Below are 25,208 nucleotides of genomic sequence, written 5' to 3'. Positions count from 1 at the left end.
TTTTGAGCTCCACAGAGTTTTTCATGTCTGGGAAAGGCCAGTGTGTCACAGCTAAATACAAGGTTGAACCCTGCAACTGGAATCCATGCGGGGTTTCATCAAACAATTACAACCCATACTTGATGAGGACCGCATCCCGAAAGATCTTTACTAAACTCCCTCTTCTGGCTTTCAAATAACCCACCAACCTTGCCAAGATCATAATCAGAAGCATGCTTCCCACAGACCAGGGCACACCAACCCAAAGCAATCTGGCCAGTCATGAAACTGGTTTTCAAAGCCTCTCTGATGTGCAGCATGCCTTGCTGTGCTCTTCTAATCGCCCTGGTGTCTGGCACAAAACGATTGCCTGACGTTGCTTTCACGGATGGAGGGGCGACTGACGACATGTACCCAAAACCACCCGCAACAATGTTTTTGCCCCATTAGGCATTAGGAGCTTAACCCAGAATTCCAATGGGCGGCGGAGACTGCGGAAACTGTGGGATAGCTACCCACAGTGCACCGCTCCGTAAGTTGATGCTAGCCCCGGTAGTGGGGACGCGCTTCGCTGACTTAATGCGCTTAGTGTGGACATACACAATTGACTGTATAAAATTGATTTCTAAAAATTGAGTTCTATAAAATCAATATAATTTTGTAGTGTAGATATACCCTAACTTTCACAATTTTATCACAGACCTTGCAATACTTATTCATGTCAGGGGGGAGGGATAGCTCAGTGGTTTGAGCATTGGCCTGCTAAACCTAGGGTTGTGAGTTCAATCCTTAAGGGGGCCACTTGGGGATCTGGGGCAAAATCAGTACTTGGTCCTGCTAGTGAAGGCAGGGGGCTGGACTCAATGACTTTTTGGGGTCCCTTCCAGTTCTAGGAGATAGGATATCTCCATTTATTATTATTATCATCTTAAAGTCCCATCTCTCAAAGTCATGAGAATCTCAGGTTATTTATTTATTAAATAAAAGAGTAGTTTTTGGGTTGCAGAGAAAATCTTGAAAATGGGACCTGCTTTCAAAGGTTCAAGAACCAGAAGGAAAACAAAAAGCACCCAGCGGGTTTTTTTTTTTTATTCTATTATTTTTAAAGGCCCATGATTTTTAAGCCACTCGGGATTTTCTGCAGCCTGACTCATAATTTTCGAATACTTGGGGCTGGCAATACTAGAAATTGGGCAATTCCAGAAACAGGCCAGAGCCCTGATGCTGGGACAGGGGTTTTTCGCTGTCCTGTAACGTTCCAGCCACCAACTGCCCACCGCGGTGCAGCGAGTGTCGCTCGGTGGCTGCGAGGCGCCGCTCAGGCCGGGGCTAGGTGACGCAGGCGGACGGTGCTTCCACGGTTAAGACGACCTGCAAAGACAGACTACGTGGGCTGCGCCCTTGCCCTGCTGCCGAATGCGGTACGAGGCGGAGGGTTTCTACCCCAGCTCCGTCCGGCCTGGGCCGCCCTGGTGGTGTGCAGCGGTCGGGGAGTAGCCGCCGAGCCCGTCTGCAGCTCCTTTCCGGTCTCTAGGGCCGGGACCCCACCCGCAGTAGGCCTAAGGGGCAGATCCCGCGCTGGCCGCTGACACGAGAGGGCGGGCGGGCAGGCACTCCAGGCAGCCAAGACGGAGGACAGGCTGCTGGGAGCCCCGGTGCCGCTAGGGGTTGCTCGCTGTAACTTTTGCACTGCGGCAGTTGGTGCGGAACGCGGCGGAGCTCGCGCTTGCCCGGTTGCTGGGGTGACGGGGCGGAAGCGGACCTTCCTCCGCGCGCCATTTTCAAACCGCTGGTTCGGCCCAGCTGCCGGCGCCGAGGCCTGCGGAGCCGGAGTCGCCGGTGAGTGTCCATCGCCCCCGAGGTCATGGGCGCGGTCTTTAGGAGCTCCCCGGAGCTTCGCTTCCGCCTTTTCCGGGGAAGGAAGGGCCGAGCCCTGCGGGGGGTCACAGTCTGTTGCTATGGCGACGTTGATGACAGTGATGTCAGGTGCGGGAGGGCTGGGAGCTCCCGGGGCCGGGGGATTCCGGTGCCCGGGTCTGGTGAGCGGTGACCCGGGGCTCCTTGAAGCAGGGACTCGGCGTCGCTTAGCGGCAGGGCTGGGCCTGGGCGGTCCTGTGCCGCCGGGTGTTAACGACCCTCCCGGCATCACCCCGGACAGTGATGGTGGGGCCGAGTTACCATCATTGCGTCCCCACAGTCCCCTGCCCGCGCCCCAAACCCTGTGCGCCCCTCCCTGAGACGTGTCCGCCGCCTACCCCAGCTGGCCCCTCCTAGGAGTGACTGTGTCTGTGCTCTCACTGTGCGGCCTGTACCCCGATCTGATGTGTGCCTGGCTCGCTCTCATCCTTACACTAGATCAGGGGTCGGCAACCTTTCAGAAGTGGTGTGCTGAGTCTTCATGTATTCACTCTAAGGTTTCACGTGCCAGTAATACATTTTAACGTTTTTAGAAGGTCTCTTTCTATAAGTCTATAATATATAACTAAACTATTGTTGTATGTAAAGTAAATAAAGTTTTTAAAATGTTTAAGAAGCTTAATTTAAAATTAAATTAAAATGTAGAGCCCCCCGGACCGGTGGCCAGGACCCGGGCAGTGTGAGTGCCACTGAAAATCAGGTCGTGTGCTGCCTTCGGCACGCATGCCATAGGTTGCCTACCCCTGCACTAGATGCAGGCAAGGGGATCTGCGTTCCCTCCCTCCGACCGCAGCTGCAGCCAGCCACCTTCCCACCCTGAGGCCTCCCTGTGATTTACCCACCATCTATCCCATGCTGACCCCTTACATATATCCTTCCTGTAACCTTTGCAACCCCACTGCCCCCACCATGTGCGCGCACACACCCTGACCCATCTCTACAATCTGTGCAAACACCCCGTGCCGACCAAAGGCGGATTAAGATTTAGTGGGGCATTGGGCACAAAAAAACATTTGGGCCCCCCCACATCCAGTGGGGTCACGAGCTCTGGAACTGGGGGTGGGTGGGACATATCCACTCACTTTTTAACTTTTTAGCAACTAGGAGCAGCAGTGGCTGCGCTTTGCAGGGAGGGAGCTGATAAGGTGATCAGCTGATCATCTTATCAGCTCCCCTGCTGCAAAGTGCTGCCCTTGTTAGTGGAGCCAGCCTCTTCCTGCTGGGAGCCCTCACCACGGGGACCTGCCCCCTGCTCTTCCTCTGCCCCTAAGATGCTAAAAGACAACGCACGGTCAGTCTGTGAAACTCTTTGTCAGAGGATGTTGTGAAGGTCAAGACTATAACAGGGTTCAAAAAAGAGCTAGATAAATTCATGGAGGATATGTCCATCAATGGCTATTAGCCAGGATGGGCAGGGATGGTGTCCCTAGCCTCTGTTTTCCAGAAGCTGGGAATGGGCGACAGGGGATGGATCACTTGATGATTACCTGTTCTGTTCATTTCCTCTGGGGCACCTGGAATTGGCCACTGTCAGAAGACAGGATACTGGGCTAGATGGACCATTGGTCTGATCCAGTATGGCCGCTCTTATGTTCTTAATCATCAAGGGAGCCTGGACCACTGTGGAGAACCCCAGACCCTCCACCTGCCCTGGGTGGGGGCTGCTCTTGGGCCCCTGGGGTGCCCTACAGAGGCCTGGGCTTCCTGGGCATCTCTTACCGTGCCCGGCTCCAGCCTCCGGCTTGGCCAGGGGGTGTGGGGCCTCAGGCGGAAGAGGAGGAGCAGGGATAAGGCCACAGTTCCAGCGCAGGTGGCCCTCTCCCCTTCTATACAGGTTCCGGCACTGCTGGGGCCCCTGGGCATGGGCCCCGTGGGCCCATGTGTCAATCTGCCACTGGTGCTGACCCATTTCTGCAATTGGAATCTGCATTTCTATATATATACTTGGACTTTAAGAAAACCTTTGACAAGGTCCCTCACCAAAGACTCTTAAGCAGAGTAGGCAGTCATGGGACAAGAGGGATGGTCCTCTCATGGATCAGTAACTGGTTAAAAGATAGGAAATGAAGGGTAGGAATAAATGTCCAGTTTTCACAGTGGAGTATGGTAAATTTAAGGGTCCCCCAGCGATCTGTACTGGGACCTCTGCTGTTCAACATATTCATAAATAATCTGGAAAAAAATGATAAACAATGAGGTGGCAAAGTTTGCAGATGACACAAAATTACTCAAGAAAGTTAAATCTAAAGCTGACTGCGAAGAGTTACAAAGAGATCTTCCTAAACTGGGTGAGTGGGGAACAAAATGGCAGATGAAATTCAGTATTGATAAATGCAAAGTAATGCACACTGGAAAACATCCCAACTCTACATACAAAATGAAGGGGCCTAAATTAGCTGTTACTACTCAGCTGTGGGGGTCTGGGTGCAGCTAGTTTGGGATCTGGATGTGGGGGCTTGGAATGGTGCAGGGGGGTGGGGCCTGTCAGGGTGGGGGTTTGAGTGCAGGGAACTCAGTGGGGGGTGGTCTGGGTGCAGAGCTGGGGGTCTGGAGGCAGGGGGTCTGGTTGCAGGGAGGCTTCAGATGCAGGGGTTGAGGTTCAGTGGGGTGGGTTCAGGTATGGAGGGTTGGGTGTGTGTGTCTGGGTATACAGGGTGAGGTTTGGCAGGAGGGGCGGGTATGGGAGGTCTGATGCACAGGGGTTGGGCGGATGGGGGAGAAGCTCCTCGTATAGTAACCCCTGCCCCCCGTGGCTGAGGAGCGATAGGGGCAGGAAGCAGGGGAGGATGCTGAGCTTCCTGCAACCAGGGGGAGGTTTTTGGGGGTGGGTATGCCACGGCCCCATCTGCTCCTTGCAGGGGAAGAGGAAGGCCCGTCCTCTCCTGCCTCCAGTTCAGCCGAGACTAGCAGCTGATCCTGGCGCAGGATAGGAGCCACTGGCTGGGGTGTCCCAGTGATTTACCCCTCCGCCAACTGCTTCGGGTGCCTGAAACAATGTACCTGCGCTGCTAGGGAGGGGTGCATGACCGCTCTTGGAGCTTCCCTTTGCTTCCCTGTCAGAAAGTCATTTTTCTGCAGGGACATTGATTCTGCGCACTCGCAGTGGCACAGAATTCCCCCAGGAGTAAGCCTGATGTTTAACCTTCCATTTCTAAGCAAGCTAACGGAGAAGCTTGCCAATTTTATCTGGAACTCTCCTTAGGCACTGCCGGTATTTGGGTCCCTTTTCAGTGAGGATTCAGGCCAGGACATAGTACAAAGATGGTGCTGGGTGGTTTTATGGATAATCTTCTCTTGACTACATGTGGTCCCCATGTGTCCCTGAACCTCCTGTCCCCATGTGTCTCTGTGCCCCAACTCAGCCATTCCCCTTCCCCCATGTAGCCCTGCAGCCCCCCTCCCCTTGTGTCCCTGCACCCCCTCAGCCAGCCTCCTCCCCTCATCCCTATGTGTCCCTGCACCCCTCCCCCCTGTCCTTATGTGTCTCTTTTCCCCCACTCAGCCAACCCCCATCCCCATGTGACTCTGCACCTCCCTCCCCACTGTGGCCCTGTGCCACCACTCCCATTCAGCCCCTGCCCCAGTCTGTCCTCCCCCACTAGCCCTTATGAGCCTGCTGACCCCCCCCCCCCAGCAGCTCCCCACTGTCTGTCTCCCCATATCCCCGTCTCTTGACCTGGCCCAACAGGCGCTGCGAAGGAGGCACTGAAGGCTCTCTCTCTTCCCTAGCTGGCTGGGAGTGGCTGCTCTGTTCTAGCGCCATAGCGCCCTCTGTTGAGCAAAAGGCAGAAGTGCATCAACTTTCCAGCAGAAGCTATTTTCTGCAAAAATAAAAATATGCATGGCATATTAATTATGCGCATGCACAGTGGCGCAGAATTCCCCCAGGAGTAATAATCCACTGGAAATGTCAACCTTGAGTGAAATTTGTATGTGAAGGAAACAAAATCTTTGTGAGAACTGGTCCATGGATCTCACTCCTGGTGGAGATCAAGATGACCACAAAATTCAGAAAGTGCAGAATTCACTTTGAGTTAGTCTTCGCATAAAAATATCTCCCTGAAGTCTGGTTCTTGCTGTTGGGAGGGCAAAGAGAAAGAGAGCGTTTTTTGTGTGTATACCTCAAGTGAGGAGCTCAGATAGGTGTAGTATAAAAATCTAGATAAATAATTTCTTTATAATAAAACTCAGTGTAAGTGGACGGTGTCTTTTAATAAAGGCTTTTAGTTACACAATGTATCGAGAACATACCGTATATACTCGATCATAAGCCGATTCGTTTATAAGCCGACCCCCGCAAGATGGATAAGTAAAAAATGGAAAATTTTTATGACCCATTCATAAGCCGACCCCATAATTCAGGGGTCGGCAAACTTTGGCTCCCGGGCCATCAGGATAAGCCACTGGTTGGCCGAGACGGTTTGTTTACCTCGAGTGTCTGCAGGCATGGAGGTAAACCTAAGTAAACAAAGTGTCCCGGCCCGCCAGCTGCAGCTGCTTTGGAGGCTGTGGGGAGAGCAGCGTGGCCAGAAGTGGAGACACTCTGGCCCTGCCTCTTCCCTTCTGGCTCTGCTGCCTCTCCTTGCCCTCTCTGTTGGGGGGAGGGGCTGTGTCCCACCTCTCCCTCTCTATATCCGTTCATAAGCCGGCCCCCTTCTCTGATGCTTCCCTTTTTTACTAAAAAAATTCGGCTTATGAACGAGTAAATATGGTATATAGAAATCTATATTTCATATACAAAAATACTATTTATTTATTTATTTATTTTATTTTACCAGAAAGGATTACTTTTACTTATTCATGTTGTATAGCGGCAAGAAAGAAACTCTGTATATATTCTATAATCTTTTTCAGGTCACCTTGTTTTTGCTGGGAGCGATAAAATCACTTTTGAAGCATATTCACAATGAGCACGGCTGCAGAGCGAAAGTTCATTAACCTCAGGAAGAGGCTAGATCAGCTGGGCTATCGACAACCCTTGGGAGTGGAGAGCTTGCCTCTGGTGGAAAAACTTTTTAGGTATCCAAACAAAAGGGAAATCTTTAAAAAGAACATTAGTCATAGCAGTGCATGCTACTTGACTATAAAACTAGTGGAAAACTCTTATTCTTTTAAAAAATTGCTTTAAAAACAAAAACAAAATTTTCTATTGAAATAGGGTCAAATGAGAAATTGTTTAAAGTGAACATTTAAAATTTTATGAGATTTTATTGGGATAGTTTCTAAGTATTGACAAGTTAAGAAAATCCTAGTATCCAACTCCTGGGACAACTGGGTATTTACTGGTCTCTATAAAGGCTGATGATCTTCACTTAAAAATTCAAAATGTCTAAACTGAGGCTAAAAATGAAAACTTACCTCCTGACTCTGGTTCTTAATAATCTTATGTGGGTAGAGTGTATATATCTGTGTCCACATTTACTGAAATGTGTAATGGGATGCAACTGGTTGCTTAAAGCAGAAAATGAATGTAGCTAAGTAGTATGTCTGGAGGACAACTTATTCACTCTTCAGCTGTTTGATGGCTTTGATGCCATTAGGCACACAGGAATTGCCATACTGTATCAGAACAGAGGTCCAGCTAGTCCAGTATCCTGTCTCGGATAGTGGCCAGCACCAGATACTTTGGAGGAAGGTGTAAGAACCCCACAATCAGCAGATGTGGAGTAATCTGCCCCATACTTAGGTCTCATCCTGAGTACCAGTAGATTGGTTTGAGCCCTCTGAGGTATGAGGTTTAATGTTCCTTTCACAAAATTTGTTACAATTAATTATGGTAACTAAATATTCTTGAGATACATATCAATACCAATACCTTTTTGAATCACGTTTAAATTCTTGGCCTCGGTGACTTCCTGTGGCAATGACTACCACAGTTTAATTACATGTTGTTTATCAATTTTGAATTTCCTTTCCTTTAATATAATTGAATGTCCACTTGGTCTTGTGTTATGAGGCAGGGATAACCAAAGTTTTTGATCTGCCTTGTCTATACCATCTATACTTTTATCATGTCTCTTCTTTTTCATCTCCTTTCTAACGTAAACAATCCCAATCTTTTCACTCTTTCTTCATATGACAGTTTTTCCATGCCCTTGATTATTGTCGTTGCCTTTCTTTGAACACCTCTAGTTCAGAAATTTCCTTTTTGAGAAGGGATGCACACAGTATTCGAGATGAGGCTGCATCAGTGATTTATATAAAGGCACTATAGTATTTTCTGTACTATTCATCATTGTGTTCTTTATGCATTTTATGCCAGTTCTCATTTTCAGTCTTAATGGACAAACCAATCTGTCCACCCAATATTTTTAAAATCATGTGTTACGGTTTATCCTTGAAGAGCAACATAAAACATTTTATTTTAGAAAAACCAAAACTCAAGGCAACTCATTTTGTCTACAATGAGAGCAGATCAACCTAGTTCCTGGTTGAATAACCAGGTCCAGGGTGTCCATAGACAAGATACTTTATAAGAAAAAATTGATAATCTAATTGATTATTGAAGATAGAAGCTTTCTTGATAGGATACCATTTTCCATATTGAAAATTTAAGAAGATTTCTATTTAAAACAATAAAACTACTTGTGCTGCTGTGAATTTTTCTTCACAAAGAGAATTCTTCAGGGAAAATTAGTTAGGCCTAATTTTAGGAATACATTTGTTAATCCCACATTTTTGATTTACAGACACTTGGTATGTTACAGAAACTAATTATTGGTGGCCTCTGGCCATTCTGCCAGCATTATTATGTAACCATAGAATCCTTTCTAAATATCTAGCAAGTTGTAACCAATAATTCTAGACTAAAGCCAGAAGGAAAAGATCAGCCACATTTAAGTCTATTGCATTATACTGCATTAATATTTTGAAGTTTGCACTGAATTATCATCAAATCTTTATAGTGAAAATTCTGACTTTATATACCTATGTTTTGGAATGTACCTGTGTATAAGAGAGGGAGTCTTAACATCTCTCTAGTAGATTAAACAAGTAATTTAAAAATGGTTTCAAACAACATGACTGCCTTTTTAAGGACAAAATAACCATTTGGGATTATAACTTTCAATTTGGTAGGATTCTTACCTGAATTTAGACTATCTGCTGTCTTTTGATTTCAGTGACCTTGTCCATACAACAGAGAGCCTGCGCAGTACAAAGTTATCTGCTGGAAAAATTGAAAAAGAATGCAGCAATTTTGATGCTATTCTAGAACCTTATAAAGCAGAGAATGCTAAACTCACCAGGGAAAATAATGAATTACATTTAGAGATATTGAAACTGAAAGAACAATCTGATCGTCATGTTAAAGGTAACATGAAAAATTAAGATACTTTTCAGTCTTTTTGAATATCAAAAATAACTGGATTTTGTTTCAGATTGCACATATGGCCCTGATCCTGCAAATTTTTCTGTATGTTCTTAACTTTAAGCCCATGTGTAGTCCCATTGACTTCAGTGTGTTTACAGACTGTGGCCTAAATGTACAAATGTTTGTTCTATAATCTAAAGGCTGCTGAACTCCAATACGTTAACATACTGATCATGTCAAGTTGCATTTTTTTCTGAGATAATTCTACTACAGTGATACTCAGACTGAGCCTTGGGAGCTGCAAGTGGGTCTTTAATGTGTCTTCTGTGGCTCTTTGCAGCACATGATATTAAAATACTGTGTGATTTTATTAACCAGTCTAAGTTATTAACCAAGCAGGATGCTTTTGCTATGTTGTTAACCAGTTGTAGAATACTTGGTCAGTCATTTTGCTGTGAGAATTTTTTTTATATTTTTTATATATAAAAAATAGTAAATGAAACAATGAATTTACACTACTGTGGCTCTTTTGGGTAATGTTGATTGCTAATTTGACTCCTGAACCACTGAGGTCTGAATATCACTGTTTTACAACATGGAAAAATTGCTTAAAAATTAAAATACTAGGAATATTGCTGTTTAAAGTGTGGCTTTACTCTGAAAAGGGACTATGTGTGTATACATATGAATGAAAAGTCTTTTTATGTGGTTCTACTTTTATGATCTTTCAGTGACTTCTAAATCAAATTTGTTCATTTTTCAAATTTGTGGTTTTTTTCCCCATCTGGCAAATTGCAAACTCACCCTGAAATCTAACAGTGAAGCCAGTGTTCTTTCTGGCTCATCACAAATACTTAGCTCTTATAAAAATGCTTTTCATCCATAGATTCAAAGTGCTTAAAAATTCTGTAACTGGAATTTAGTTAACAATCCTGAAGAGAATCTAGTTCAATATTGCACAGTTGTATTAGCTATACACTTCTAAAAGGAAAAAAATAGTATCTTAATAATTAAAGTAAATAGAGTTCACTCTGAATATACACTTAAGTAAAAACCAACCACATTACAGTCTGTTTTCAGAATTGATGGGCTCTTTAATTGAAGGGTATTAATGGAAGCCGCAGGTCTAATGGGAAATCCTGCTCTCTGACTGGTTTCTCACAGAGTTGCTCAGATCATGCTAAGCAGATGAGCGAAAGCCGTTGGATCCCTTCCAGTCCTAGCAGCTAAGAACAGGAGAGGAGGGAGAAGAAGTTCTGTTTTAGATTTGCAGGGACCATAAGATAAATGACACACTATCATTTTCTTAAAATACCATTGTTTGTGATATTGGTCCTCATTATTTAAACAAGCAATGTTTCAGAGTAGCAGTTGTGTTAGTCTCTATCCTCAAAAAGAACAGGAGTACTTATGGCACCTTAGAGACTAACAAATTTATTTGAGCATAAGCTTTCGTGGGCTACAGCCCACTTCATCAGATGCACAGAATGGAACATATAGTAAGAAATATATATACATACAGAGAACATGAAAAGGTGGAAGTAGCCATACCAACTGTAAGAGGCTAATTAATTAAGATGAGCTATTATCAGCAGGAGAAAAAAAACTTTTGTAGTGATAATCAAGATGGCCCATTCCAGACAGTTGACAAGAAGGTGTGAGGATACTTAACATGGGGAAATAGATTCAATTTGTGTAATGACCCAGCCACTCCCAGTCTCTGTTCAAACCCAAGTTAATGGTATCTAGTTTGCAAAGTAATTCAAGCTCAGCAGTTTCTCGTTGGAGTCTGTTTTTGAAGCTTTTCTGTTGCAAAATTGCCACCTTTAAGTCTGTTACTGAGTGACCAGAGAGGTTGAAGTGTTCTCCTACTGGTTTTTAAATGTTATGATTCCTGATGCCAGATTTGTATCCATTTATTCTTTAGTGTAGAGACTGTCCGGTTTGGCCAATGTACGTGGCAGAGGGGGCATTGCTGGCACGTGATGGCATATATCACATTGGTAGATGTGCAGGTGAACGAGCCCCTGATGGCATGGCTAATGTGATTAGGTCCTATGATGGTGTCATTTGAATAAATATGTGTACAGAGTTGGCATCGGGCTTTGTTGCAAGGATAGGTTCCTGGGTTAGTGTTTTTGTTGTGTGGTGTGCGGTTGCTGGTGAGTCTTTGCTTCAGGTTGTGGGGCTGTCTATAAGCGAGGACTGGTCTGTCTCCCAAGATCTGTGAGAGTGAGGGATCATCTTTCAGGATAGGTTGTAGATCTTTGATGGTGTGCTGGAGAGGTTTTAGTTGGGGGCTGAAGGTGATGGCTAGTGGCTTTCTGTTATTTTCTTTGTTGGGCCTGTCCTGTAGTAGGTGACTTCTGGGTTCCCTACTGGCTCTGTCAATCTGTTTTTTCAGTTCAGCAGGTGGGTATTGTAGTTTTAAGAATGCTTGATAGAGATCTTGTCGGTGTTTGTCTCTGTCTGAGGGATTGGAGCAAATGCGGTTATATCTTAGAGCTTGGCTGTAGACAATGGATCGTGTGGTGTGTCCTGGATGGAAGCTGGAGGCATATAGGTAAGTATAGCGGACAGTAGGTTTCCGGTATAGGGTGGTGTTTATGTGACCATCGCTTATTAGCAGTGTCCGCTTGTGTGGATTGGTCTAGGCTGAGGTTGATGGTGGGATGGAAATTGTTGAAATCATGGTGGAATTCCTCAAGTGCTTCTTTTCCATGGGTCCAGATAATGAAGATGTCCTCAATGTAGCGCAAGTAGAGTAGGGACATTAGGGGATGAGAGCTAACGAAGCGTTGTTCTAAGTCAGCCATAAAAATGTTGGCATACTGTGGCGCCATGCAGATACCCATAGCAGTGCCGCTACGAAACTGAAACTGCTGAGCTTGAATTAATATGCAAACTAGGTACCATTAACTTGGGTTTGAATAGAGACTGGGAGGGCTGGGTCATTACACGTATTGAATCTATTTCCCCATGTTAAGTATCCTCACACCTTCTTGTCAACTGTCTAAAATGGGCCATCTTGATTATCACTACAAAAGTTTTTTTTTTCTCCTGCTGATAATAGCTCATCTTAATTAATTAGCCTCTTACAGTTGGTATGGCTACTTCCACCTTTTCATGTTCTCTGTATGTATATATATTTCTTAGTATATGTTCCATTCTATGCATCTGATGAAGTGGGCTGTAGCCCATGAAAGCTTATGCTCAAATAAATTTGTTAGTCTCTAAGGTGCAACAAGTACTCCTGTTCTTTAAACAAGCAATGTTCATCCTATAAATGCCTTTACTTTTTTATCTGTGAACTTTTCATACTAATGAATGGTCAGAAAGGAAATAAGTATAATGTCAGATCTTCATTGTTTATCACTGAATTATTTTAGAAGTATCTGGGCTAAATATTACAGTCTGAACCCTCCAGAATTTGCAGATAAACATTTTGTAAATTGAAAGAAAAACTTGGATCTTATTTTGTGTGTTTCAATACTGAAGAGGTTTTAAACTTTTTCAGTACACTCGTGAGAAATAATGTCCACAGATGTCCAGTTTGTTTGTTTTTATTACACTGAGTTAAAATTGAAGATTCCTGAGGTCAGACTTCATTTTAGCCCATGACTATCATAAGTAAATTCCAGAGTAAGTTGTTCTGCCCACATAAAATATAGATCTTGTTCCAGTCTTGAACACACACAACATGCCACTGGCACATTCTAGTCTGGAAGTTGACAGCCTCATGTTGAAATTTTCAGGAAGACTTTATTAACTTAAAGTAAGAATGACCTATCAAAACAAATACCATGTACATTAATAGAGTAGAGTGAAATATACCCTTCAATTGTATAATATATATAAAATGAAAAATGTTTATTACTTTTAGGGCTGTATTTAAAAATCAGTTGTCAGTGGACTTCCATTGTGTTCCTAAAGCTTCCACAGATAAAGTAAAAATTTGTTGCAAAAAATTAGTATCATAATACTTTTACCACCACCTTTAATAAAATTAACTGCAGTGTCAAGATGGTAGTACATTTTAAAATAATAATGTATCCTTAATATTGACAGAGAAAGCTAAAGCGTCTATGTTCTCTTTTGTGCAATAGCATCACAATGACAAATGTAATCAGCAAAAGTAGTATTCCAGTATATTTATCTCTTCTTTTTTTATTACTATCCTCACTATGAATGAAGAGCCAGTGACGGTTTTCTTTGCTATACCACCAGCGTAGTCCTGGCTATAAAGACCTCTTAACCCTTTCAAAGGAGGAGCAAATCAGTCTAAGGGTGATATTCGGATGGCACAGAGCAGTCATAGTAATTGCTTATGCCACTTACTATTCATGGCATAGAAGGATAATTAGTTAATGGCTAGAAGAAAGAGTATCAGAGGGGTAGCCACGTTAGTCTGTATCCACAAAAACAACGAGGAGTCCAGTGGCACCTTAAAGACTAACAGATTTATTTGGGCATAAGCTTTCGTGGATAAAAAACCCACTTCTTCAGATGGACTCCATGCATCTGAAGAAGTGGGTTTTTTACCCACGAAAGCTTATGCCCAAATAAATCTGTTAGTCTTTAAGGTGCCAAGAAAGAGGATGTGGCCAGGATGTTTCCGAGCCCTTGTGTCTGTTGCAGCCTGGCATAAGTTAGAGCAGCACAACTCAAGAGGAAGAGCCTGCACAGAGCATAACTGAGATCATTGGCAAAGCTGAGCTTTAAGCTGTTTTTGCACATCACCCCCGTGACCTGTGTTCTATAGTTTGACAGAACTAGAAGTCTCCACCTCATTCCACTGGAGTCTGTCTATACTGAATAAAAATAACAACAATAATAATAATCTGTAAATAAAACTCAGATGTTACTTACATGAAGTAAGACTTTAACAGCTGAAAAACATATTAGTAATAATGAAAGAAAATTTGCATCAACTGTGCAAAAATCTAAAGAACTAACAGTATCAGCCCCCGTATAATTGTCATGTTTTTGAAAATGAGGACATATGACTCCTTTATGCATATTTTTGTACGATTAGAATATTGATAGCTATTGTTTTGTTTTTTTCTAGACTTGAAGGCCACATTAAGAAAGGTTGAACATGAGACAGCTGACTTGAAATTTCTGAATAATCAATATATACATAAAATTCGATCATTAGAGCGAGATAACAAAGCCAAGACTGAAAAAATTCAGCAACTTCAGGAGAAGAATCTACAAGCAGTAGTACAAACTCCAGGTACGACCACTGCATATAAAGCAATCCTAGATAGTCTTACTTTTCCCAAACTGTGATGATGTTCTACTTTCTAGGTAAGGATGAGAAGCGGGGATTATCTTCTTAAACTTTTGGCTCTCTGCTCTGCAAGTCTGCTTTTCCATATGTTTAAGAAAGATTTGTGTAACATATTGTTATCAAAGAAAGATGATGAGTGATATGGGCAAAGTTGCCTCTGGAAAATTACATAGTTAGAACATGACCTTAAAGGGTATCATGTTAACCAACATACGTTTGACCGTGACTCTGCTACCAATGGCAAATCATATTTAACACTGTCAGCTGGTCATGGGTAAACCCATGTCTCAGTAGTTTGTCTTTAACATTGTACAGTTGGTCGTGGATAATATGATTTGTCCCTGTCTATATTGACTTCACAATAATGGTCAGCATCATGTTAGTTAACCTGTTAGAGCAGTCTGAGGGTTGCTGTCCTGTAACAGCCACAAAGGGCTGTAAACTTGTTCAAAATCAGAGTAATATAGTGGCTTCTAAATGCTAGCCTCCTTGTTTTTAGTAATCATGCCTCTCCCCTGCCTTTCACTGGTATGCTGATAGAAAGGTGGGTGTGTGTAACATGAGAACCTACTTTGGCTGTACAGCTTCAGTATCATCATCCTTGCATCTGGTTGATCCTCTCTGAGCCACTTACTTACCCCTGGTCTACACTGGGGGGAGGGGATCGATCTAAGATACGCAACTTCAGCTACACAAATAGCGTAGCTGAAGTCGAAGTATCTTAGATCGAATTACCTGGGGTCCACACGGCGCGGGATCGACGGCCGCGGCTCCCCCGTCGACTGCGCTACCGCCGCTCGCTCTGGTGGAGTTCCGGAGTCGACGGTGAGTGCGTTCGGGGATCGATATATCACGTCTTAACGAGACACGATATATCGATCCCGGATAAATCGATTGCTACCCGCCGATACGGCGGGTAGTGAAGATGTACCCTTGGCTTTTGCAGCTGAAGTCAGTTTTCCACCCCAATACTAAACAATCATACTGCACCAAGGATCTAGCCCTCTGGGAATTCAAAGAACTTAAAGTAGTCTCTCTCTGCAGGTCTCTCTGATAAATGAACATGTGCTAGTGTTTAATTTTACTTGTTAGGGTAACTTCTCTCTTTCACTTCCTTTCCCACATTCTTTCAAATGGGGAAGTGTTCGTGGGGAACTGCAACATTTAAGGTTTTATGTCTGAGTTCTTTTGGTTACCCATCCACTATTTGCATCTGAAAGAAACCCATGTGCAATTTAGCTAACATTAAGCTATCTTCTACGCTTTTTCACCTCCATGCGTTCATGCTCCTCCCTTGGGATTTTTGTTAATTTCTTACTTGATGACCCATTGTACTCTTCTTTTATGTCTGTGGCTTTACTCCTTTCTTTCCCCTCTGATTTTCCCCCTCAAGAGTCTGCTGCAATTACCCCTATTCCATGCACAAGATCATACATCATATTTAATCTTCTGGTTAGTAGAACTAGTGGTTACTGCCTCTGAAACTAGTCAGTACTGTCCCTCATATTTTTTATTAATATAATACAATATAAAAAAACTGTTGGTGCACATGGCTCTTTAATTTACAAGCAAATAGCCAAGATTGCTAAAAGCATCTGTAATATAAATTAGATTGATAAGGTAATGAAATTAATGACAGACCATTTGGAGTTATGGGTGGAAGGAAGGGTAAGGAAAGAGGCATCAGTAAACAATGAGGAGCTAAGTTTAGTCACATCAAGTATATCCTAAATGTTGTTTTGTTTATCCTTTTGACATTTTAATATAATTTTTTTTAATTCAGTGCTTTGCTGCTAGTAGGACATGGATAAGTGGTGGAAATCTCACTAAAAGGAGTGTTTTAAGGAGAGACAGGTTGTTTACTGAACAGGAGTGACACATCATTTGGCCAGAGGTGGTCACTAGAGTGACACAAGGAATCCCTTTTGTCAAGTGCTGAGTGCTGGAGAAGCAGAAATCCTAGCCCATGCTTCCCTAGGAAGATGTGAAAGTTATTTGCAAATGCTGATGCACTACTACTAGATCACTTTTTCAGCCTCCCTTCTGTTTTATCTCTACTCACTGTGTTTTGTCTCCTCCTTGCTCTCTACTATTTGTCCCTCCCCTCTGTTTTTTGCCTTCTACTGCTAATTAATTCCTAATTTAGACTCACTTCTGCATTTCTGAAAAACTTTCCAGTGGCTTTGTAAAGACACAATGAATGAAGCTGTCAAAATCCAATCAATTCTCTTGATTTTAATTTTGTTGCTGGGGAATTTGCACAAAATTTTCAGGTGTGATTCTCTCGCTCATCTTTCAGAATTACTGGAAGGATTCCTTCAATCCTATACTGAACACCTTTTTACTACAGAAACATTATCTCATAGCTTTGTTTATGGTGGTTTATTTTTCAGCTGTAACATTTTAACATAGCATCACTCAAGGTGTATTTCTGTAGCAATAAGAGTTCTATGGCTCTTGTGTAGCTGTAGAAACTTGCACTGGTCTGCAATTCCATGCTTATATGATCATATGATAGCTGGTGAATCCCAGGATTCTTGTTGCTCCACAATATTCTGACCGTGGAAATTATTCTTTCATACAGGCAATCTTAATTTTTCTCAATGTGACATCCATTAGTGTCAAAGCATATGTCAAACGTATAATTTTGGTATGTTTAGTGATACAGTGCAGGGCAACTGCACCTGTAGTCCCCCCCTCCAGGATCGCTAAGAGCACCCAGCTTTTCTTAGCTTCTTTTAGGCATCCAGCTTCTCAGCCATCATGTGTCTTGGATAGAGAGCCATGTCTCTCTCCCTCCTGACAGGGTGTTTTTCCAGGTGGCACAGTTCCCTGCCTACACTGTGGTATTCCCAGCAAGCCCCATCGTCTGCACTTTTTGAAGGCTGTAAACAGCATAATGGCCCACAGTTATAAGTTACCACACAGCTATTTATAAGCAAGCATGCTTATTGTTAAGGTGAAAGCATTACAGAGCAAACATATTAAAAACAATACAAACCTACCCCGCCCTGCTTCTTCCCACTCCTACCTCTTCCCCGCCCAGTTCCTCCCCCGAGCACTCTGTGCCCTCGCTCCTCCTCCCTCCCCCCCATCCCCCCAGTGCCTCCTGACGCTGCGAAACAGCTGATCTATGGCAGGCGGGAGGCACTGGGAGGGAGGGGGAGGCACTGATCTGCGGGGCCTGCCAGCAGCCTGGAGATGCTGGGGGGATGGGGAGGTGCTGGTAGGGGGTCTGCCGGTGGGTGCTCAGCACCCACCATTTTTTTTCACATGCATGCTCCAACCCTGGAGCACCCAGGGAGTCAGCGCCTATGCCCTAAGCACCATATGTTTTGCCAGCATAAGTGGTAGTGTGCACAGTGCTTTGTTGGTGGGAGAGCTTCTCCCGCCAATATAGCTATCGCCGCTCATTGAGGTGGTTTTACTATGTTGACGGGAGAGGTCCCTCCCGTTGGCATAGAGCAGCCACACGAGCAATCTCACAGCAACATAGCTGCATTGGTATAGCTGTGCCGCTGTAAGCTTGCTATTGTAGACATGGTCCTAGATTCAGAACCGGAACAACCAGGAATAGTTCAGTCTTTCCTTTATACAGTTTGGGCCTTTGATCTTGGCCTCATGTAACAGGTGATCAGCAGACAATTGCTTACTCCTCACAGGAAAACACCCAGTCTTTTGAAGCTACACTAACTGGAGATGAGGAATTTGCATTAACCTCTCTCTAGTCACTTTGCAGGTTTGTCCCAAAAGTCCCTTCTTATCTGGCATATTGTTCAGTATAGTCCTTTGATCATTCAGGCCTCACATCACATCTCTCCGTAACATTACATTGCAATGTAAGCCTAAGGTTAGTGGGACTCAAGCTAGCTGACCCATTTCAGGGAACCCCGGGCTTGAGCATCTACAGTGCATTTTAACTCTAGGTTAAGGATTTTCTGATCCATGTTTGAACCTTGGGCTCTGGCATCCACACTGCAGTACACAGACCCAAGTCAAAGTAACCCTATCCCAGAGTGCCTAGTGTCTTCTGCCCCCAGTATCAACATTCTTGTGCTATGAATGTGTTGTACTGTGGGGAAAACTCTACTGCCCTCCCTGTTTCCTAATTGTGTGATTTTAGGTGCCCATAAGGAGTACATGAGTACATACACTGTATAATTAGCTCATTTGGTGACTGTCTCAGTAGAATGACTGCAGTTTGAGAAGACTTTATACTGAACTACCATCTAATGCAGAGGTGGGCAAACTACGGCCCGCGGGCCACATCCGGCCCACGGGACCCTCCTGCCGGGCCCCTGAGCTCCTGGCCCGGGAGGCTAGTCCCCGGCTCCTCCCCTGCTGTTCCCCCACCCCGACAGCCTCAGCTCACTCTGCCACCGGTGCAATGCTCTGGGCAGCAGGGCTGCAAGCTCCTGGGGCAGTGCCACTGCAGAGCCCGACCTGATCCGGTGCTCTGTGCTGTGCGGTGCGTGGCTGTAGCGCCGCCAGCCACCGGTGCTCCAGGCAGCACGATAAGGGGCAGGGAGCTGGGGGGCTAGCAGGATTTGATCATATGTTTAATCTTTATGGGGTTGAGAAACATCGCCGACAGCTCACTCTCCTGGGCTAAAGAAAACTGCATTTCTCTAAATAGTATTCTTACTTTACTTTTTGCCATCCGATATATTCTTACTGCTTATTGGCCAAAGTGCTTGGGGTAGGAGGACGGTTGGTTCAAATGTATTAAATATAAATTTAGCATGGATAGAAAAGCTGGTGTTTTTATTCAAATAAAGTATTGAACCCACAGTGATCCAGGTAGGAATGGTAAAGTCATGTAACTGAGTCACTCAGCTCCACTTGTCCCTCTCATATTTTGGAAGGCACTTCAGATTCTTAAACCGTGGGTCGAGTGCTGTAGCTATCTTTACAAATCTCACATTGGTACCTTCTTTGTGTTGGCAGTGAAAGTGTTCTTAAAACGAACAATATGCTGGGTCATCATCCAAGACTGCTATAACATGAAATATATGGCAGAATTTGGGTAAAACAGAGCAGGGCACATACAAGGAGTTCAGTCACGAATTAAATTAACACATTTTTTTTTTAACGAGCGTCATTAGCATGGAAGCATTTCCTCTGGAATGGTGGCCCATGCATGAAGGGGCATATGAATGTTTAGCATATCTGGAATGTAAATACCTTGCAATGGCAGCTACAAAAGTGCCATCCAAATGCCTGTTCTCACTTTCAGGTGACATTATCTCCCTTAAATGTAAACAAACTTGTTTGTCTTAGCAATTGGCTGAACAAGAAGTAGGACTGAGTGGACTTGTAGGCTCTAAAGTTTTACATTGTTTTGTTTTTGAGTGCAGTCATGTAACAAAACAAAAAATCTACATTTGTAATTTGCACTTTCACGACGAAGAGATTGCACTACAGTACTTGTATGAGGTGAATTGAAAAATACTATTTCTTCTATTTATCATTTTTTCAGTGCAAATATTTGTAATAAAAAATAATATACACTTTGATTTCAATTACAACACAGAATACAATATATATGAAAATGTAAAAAAAAATCCAAAATACACCTCTACCCCGATATAACGCGACACGATATAACACGAATTCGGATATAACGCATTAAAGCAGTGCTCCGGGGGGGGCGGGGCTGCGCACTCCGGCGGATCAAAGCAAGTTCAATATAATTCGGTTTCACCTATAATGCGGTAAGATTTTTTGGCTCCCAAGGACAGTGTTATATGGGGGTAGAGGTGTATTTAATAAATTTCAATTGGTATTCTGTTGTTTGAGTGTGATTTAAAACTGCGATTAATCACGATAAAATTTTTTGAGTTAGCCGTGTGAGTTAACTGTGATTATTCAACAGCCCTAGTTGTTTTGTTTGTTTTAGTATCATGGGGGAATCTGTCTCTTTTGTGGGATTTGCGGGATCTAAGTTTTTGCGGGTAGAAGTGAGATAAAAATGCAAGAAACAATGCTGGAGTGAGTCGGAGTGGGTATTGCGGGGCAGGATGGGTATGGGATTAAAAAAATAGTCCGTTGCAGGACTCTACTTTGTAGTCATCCCTCAGAGAGGTTACATGGAATTCCAGCCCATAATAATACATAACCTTTTTTGTTTAGTATGATAGATGCCATAGATACTTACACTTAATTCAATAAAATGTTGTCCAAGATGTTGCAGGAAATTGCCATATCTTTTACACTGAAATGTACAGCAAAGGCAGAAAGTGAGGGGGAGGAGGAGGAGAATAAAATGTGGGCCAGTATGTTGCATGTTGTGCAGCTTCTATTCATTTTTATTGTGTAATGAAAATGTATCATATCATTTGTAGATCTCACTATTGAATGGGGGTTTAATTTGTCTTAACATTTCTCTGTAAGGCAACGCTGGCATTTTTAAACCCAGTCACTGGATTCTCTGCTAAATCCACTAAATTTGGAATTGCATGTCAGTGAACTCTGTTTTCATTATTACATGATAGGGTAATATCTTTTCTGGACCTACTTCTGTCTTTAAGAAGAGCTCTGTGTAGCTCACAAACTCATCTCCCTCACCAACAGAAATTGATCTAGTAAAAGATATTACCTCACCCACCTTGTCTCTCTAATATCCTGGGACCACTGTAGCTACAACAACACTGCATACATTACATGATGACTATTGAGATTTGTCTGTTTGAAAATATTACAAATAGAAATAACAGAATCTGAAAGTTGTTTAAAGTGTTGTTTAAACATTTTCTCAGTAATGTTGTTACTAGGAGCTCTTGTGCTTGTAGCCACTGCTTAGTTGAGAGGGTGGGGGTTGGTGAAACAGTAACAAGTTCTACAGTTTGTGTTGTAGAAAGTAGACGCAATTGGAATTAGACAAAATTAATGTGTAGTATTTTATTAAGGATGTTGTCAAGAATGTATGACTTCTATTCATGGGCGCTTCTCTGTGATGAAAAGAAGGAACATGCCAATTCAGAAGCTATTGAATACTTCACTTCAGATGAAAATATAATATCCTCTTTTACTTCAATTTCAAGTAATAAACATTTGTGGATTTTTAGGTGGCAGGAAAAGAAACATTCCATTCAGGCGTCAACTCATGCAGATTGATCAACCTGTCCCTCCTTCAGGAGTCAGCACCTATCCAATTCCTCAGCCAGATGACCCCTATGTTGCAGATCTTCTTCAAGTGGCTGATAACAGGTGACTTAAAGATTTTTTTCAAAATGTTGAAATGTTTGTAATATATATTTGCTGTTGTAACAATGTTTTTCTCATCATTCTTTAATCTTTGACATCATATAGCATTTCATGTCTCATTGCTATGAAGCTTTGCAGCACCAATCACACATACTCTTGATTTGCTACTCTATAGCCCTTCTAGATTTTTTTGCCAAGAAGAACCTCTAAGTGCATGGAGATTTAGTCATTCATGTATGTCTGTGGTAATGACACCAGAGAAATCAATTTCTCTAGGAAAAGAAATACATATTCTTTAAGAACAGTCTAGTTCTTATACTGAATATCATTTTTATTGACTGACAGTGCTCTCAATATGGAATAAAGATTACATTTCTTCATTCTTAATTTCTGTGTATGACATAAGAATGGCAATACAGGATCAGACCAATGGTCCATCTAGACCAGTATCCTGTCTTCCAACAGTGGCCAATGCCAGGTGTTTCAGAGGGAATGAACAGAACAGGTAATCATCAAATGATCCATCCCCCTGTCACCCATTCCCAGCTTCAGACGTTAGGGATACCATCCCCGCTTATCTTGACTAATAGCCATTGATGGACCTGTCATCCATGAATTTATCTAGTTCATTTTTGAACCCTCTTATAGTCTTGGCCTTCACAACATCCTCTGCCAAGGAGTTCCACAGGTTGACTGCGCGTTGTGTGAAGAAATACTTCCTTTTGTTTGGTTTAAACCTGCTGCCTATTAATTTCATTTGGTGACCTCTAGTTCTTGTGTTATGAGAAGGAGTAAATAACAATTCCTTATTTACTTTCTCCACACCAGTCATGATTTTATAGACCTCTATCTTATCCCCCCCTTAGTCGTCTCTTTTCCAAGCTGAAAAGTCCCAGTCTTATTAATCTCTCCTCATACGGAAGAATTCCATACCCCCAATCATTTCTGTTGCCCTTTTCTCTACCTTTTCCAATTCCAATATATATTTTTGAGATGGGGTGGCAAGATCTGCACGCAATATTCAAGATGTGGGCGTAGCATGGATTTATATTGAGGCAATATGATATTTTCTGTCTTATTATCTGTATAATACTATAAATCTATAACACACTAGCAATGGAGATTTAATAAACAGCTTATTGACTTAAAGCATTTCCCTTGAGATTCTAATATGGTGCCTTAAATGAATTTTAGTTCAAATACTGTGAATTGAAGCCAAGAGGGCAGTGTTTTGTGGAGAGGATGTTTCATCTTAGGTATTTATGTGTGTGTGTGTGTGTGTGTGTGTATGTATGTGTATATATATATATATAAATTATTATTTTTTTTGGTTTCCTTTTCTGGTTATGTATTAAGAATGTTTGTTTGTCCTGGGAACTTGAACTTGTATGAGGCTCTAGTCATTTAGAAAAATCTTTTCTGATATCTTCCTGGTTTTCTTCTGTTAAAACTCATCTACTTTTCATACTGAAGCCTCTGTACCTATATTATGCATGACCGTAACTCTTCTGTTTAGTCCAATATATCTCTTGTGGGAGCAAGGTGCAAATATTAATAGAATATGTTTGTGTTGAATTACTGAATGAAACCAATCTGGACATATGCACTATATTGTAAATATATTTCAGAATTCATGAACTTCAGTTGGAAGTAGCCGAATTGCAGGAAAAGCTGGAGATATCTGAACGTGGGGTGAAAAATTATAGCAAACAGGTAGAATAAACACTTTAAGGTTTTGTTTGTTTGTTTGTTTGTTTTTTGCCACAGTAACACTGGGAATAGTCTGTGTATAATTTGTATTTTTACATTACTGGAAAAGCATTAAGCGTCAAATATGGTCAGAATGAGTTCCATAAATTAGTAATATTTTTCAACCCCTATTCTACACTGTTTTGTTTTTACACTTCTGGATGCAATTGCTAATGCAAAGATGTTAAAAGATGTTTTCCTACTGTTTATGTTCTGTTTGGATCAATGATTCCATTAAATAACATATATTTAATGGCATTTAAATTCAGGTTTTCATGTATGTATACAAGCACAAATCATTCCAGGATCACTTTGATGTACAAATATACACCCTAAGGATAATTTTTTTGTTAAGTTTGGACTATACCTATTTGAAAACGATTTTTAAAAAATATGTATTTGGTTAGGATAAACTGTCTTTGCAGTTTTTTAGTCCATATGTGGTTTATTAGATTCCTGTTTTGGACTAAAGTACCAACTTTTAGACTTGCACTCTGCATATGTGGAATGATAGGTAGGATATCTTTTTACATAAATAATATTGGCTTTTTAAACATATGTAAATAAAAAAAAGGTGATTATAGTAAATGACAAAATATTGACTTAGGGCTTGGCTACACTTGTGAGTTACAGCGCAGTAAAGGAGTTCCGGGCGCCCTAGCTCACTCCCCGTCCACACTGGCAAGGCACGTAGAGCGCTCTGACTCTGCAGCTACAGCGCTGCTGGTACTCCACCTTGGCGAGAAGAATAATATTTGCTGCGCCTTGGCTACAACGCCAGGGCGTCAGTGTGAACGAGGTGTTGCGTTACTGCGCTCTGATCGGCCTCCGGAAATGTCCCATAATCCCCTTAAGTCAAGTGGCCACTCTTGTCATTGTTTTGAACTCCTGTAGGAATGCGGAAATGCCCTTTCAAAGCTCTGTTTCTGACAGCCGGCATGCAAGCCATTAGTGTGGAATGCTGTGTGTCAGAGAGAGAGAGGCCGGGGGGGGGGGGAGTGGGAGGTCTGCTGCTGTCTGAACTTACAAGACAGCATGCTGACATGCTCGCAGCACCCCCAAAAACCCACTCTCTCTCTCCCCCCACATACACACAACACACTCCCTGTCACACTCCACCCCCCCCCCCCATTTGAAAAGCATGTTGCAGTCACTTGCATGCTGGGATAGCTGCCCATAATGCACCACTCCCAATGCCGCTGCAAGTGCTGCAAATGTGGCCACGCCAGTGCACAAGCAGCTGTCAGTGTGGACAGACTCCAGCGCTTTCCCTACTGCGCTCTCCGAAGGCAGGTTTAACTCAGTGCTCTACATCTGCCAAGTGTAGCCATGCCCTCAATTTAAATTAATGGGGAACAGATGCTTTAAAAAAATCTCAGGAACAGGGTATATGTGCAGACTTAAAATTACAAATATTTTGAAACCAAATAGTTTAATAACATCTACTACTCTACTTAAATTGGGTCTTGGTTATTAAGATTTTAGTTTTCTCATCCAAAAGTGGATTTCTTTTAAAACTGATGAATTCTTGCTAATTTTTTAGGGTAAATTTAAATCTTTTCTTGGAGTTCTACCTTCACCATGTTTTCTCTGACAGTGAGAAAACATGTGACCTTGTTCCCCCCACCACTAGCCTCGATTCCTTCTCTCTTTTTCTCTTTCCCTCCCCCACAAAGCCTTTTTTCAGAGAAAGCCTTGTGAATGTAAACCAGTTAAAATAGCTTGCTAGGGCTGATTTTGTCACTGTTTCCC

General features: G+C 42.8%; 1 protein-coding gene across 1 annotated transcript in view; it reads left to right on the top strand.

Moving 5' to 3' along the window:
* Positions 1–1,771: 1,771 nt before the first annotated feature.
* The window catches only part of CEP135 (centrosomal protein 135), a 96,163-nt gene continuing 72,726 nt past the window's right edge, over positions 1,772–25,208 (top strand). The window contains exons 1-6 of the mRNA XM_065405725.1: positions 1,772–1,818; positions 6,751–6,915; positions 9,018–9,208; positions 14,277–14,444; positions 21,569–21,710; positions 23,336–23,420. Coding sequence (XP_065261797.1) covers positions 6,803–6,915; positions 9,018–9,208; positions 14,277–14,444; positions 21,569–21,710; positions 23,336–23,420 — 699 coding nt within the window. The 5' untranslated portion in view covers positions 1,772–1,818; positions 6,751–6,802. The remainder of the gene's footprint in view (positions 1,819–6,750; positions 6,916–9,017; positions 9,209–14,276; positions 14,445–21,568; positions 21,711–23,335; positions 23,421–25,208) is intronic.

Source organism: Emys orbicularis, chromosome 5 (genome assembly GCF_028017835.1).
Source record: "Emys orbicularis isolate rEmyOrb1 chromosome 5, rEmyOrb1.hap1, whole genome shotgun sequence".
NCBI classification, from domain to species: Eukaryota; Metazoa; Chordata; order Testudines; family Emydidae; genus Emys; species Emys orbicularis.
The sequence above is the reverse complement of the archived record's forward strand: the minus strand, read 5'-3'. Positions and strand labels throughout refer to the sequence as shown.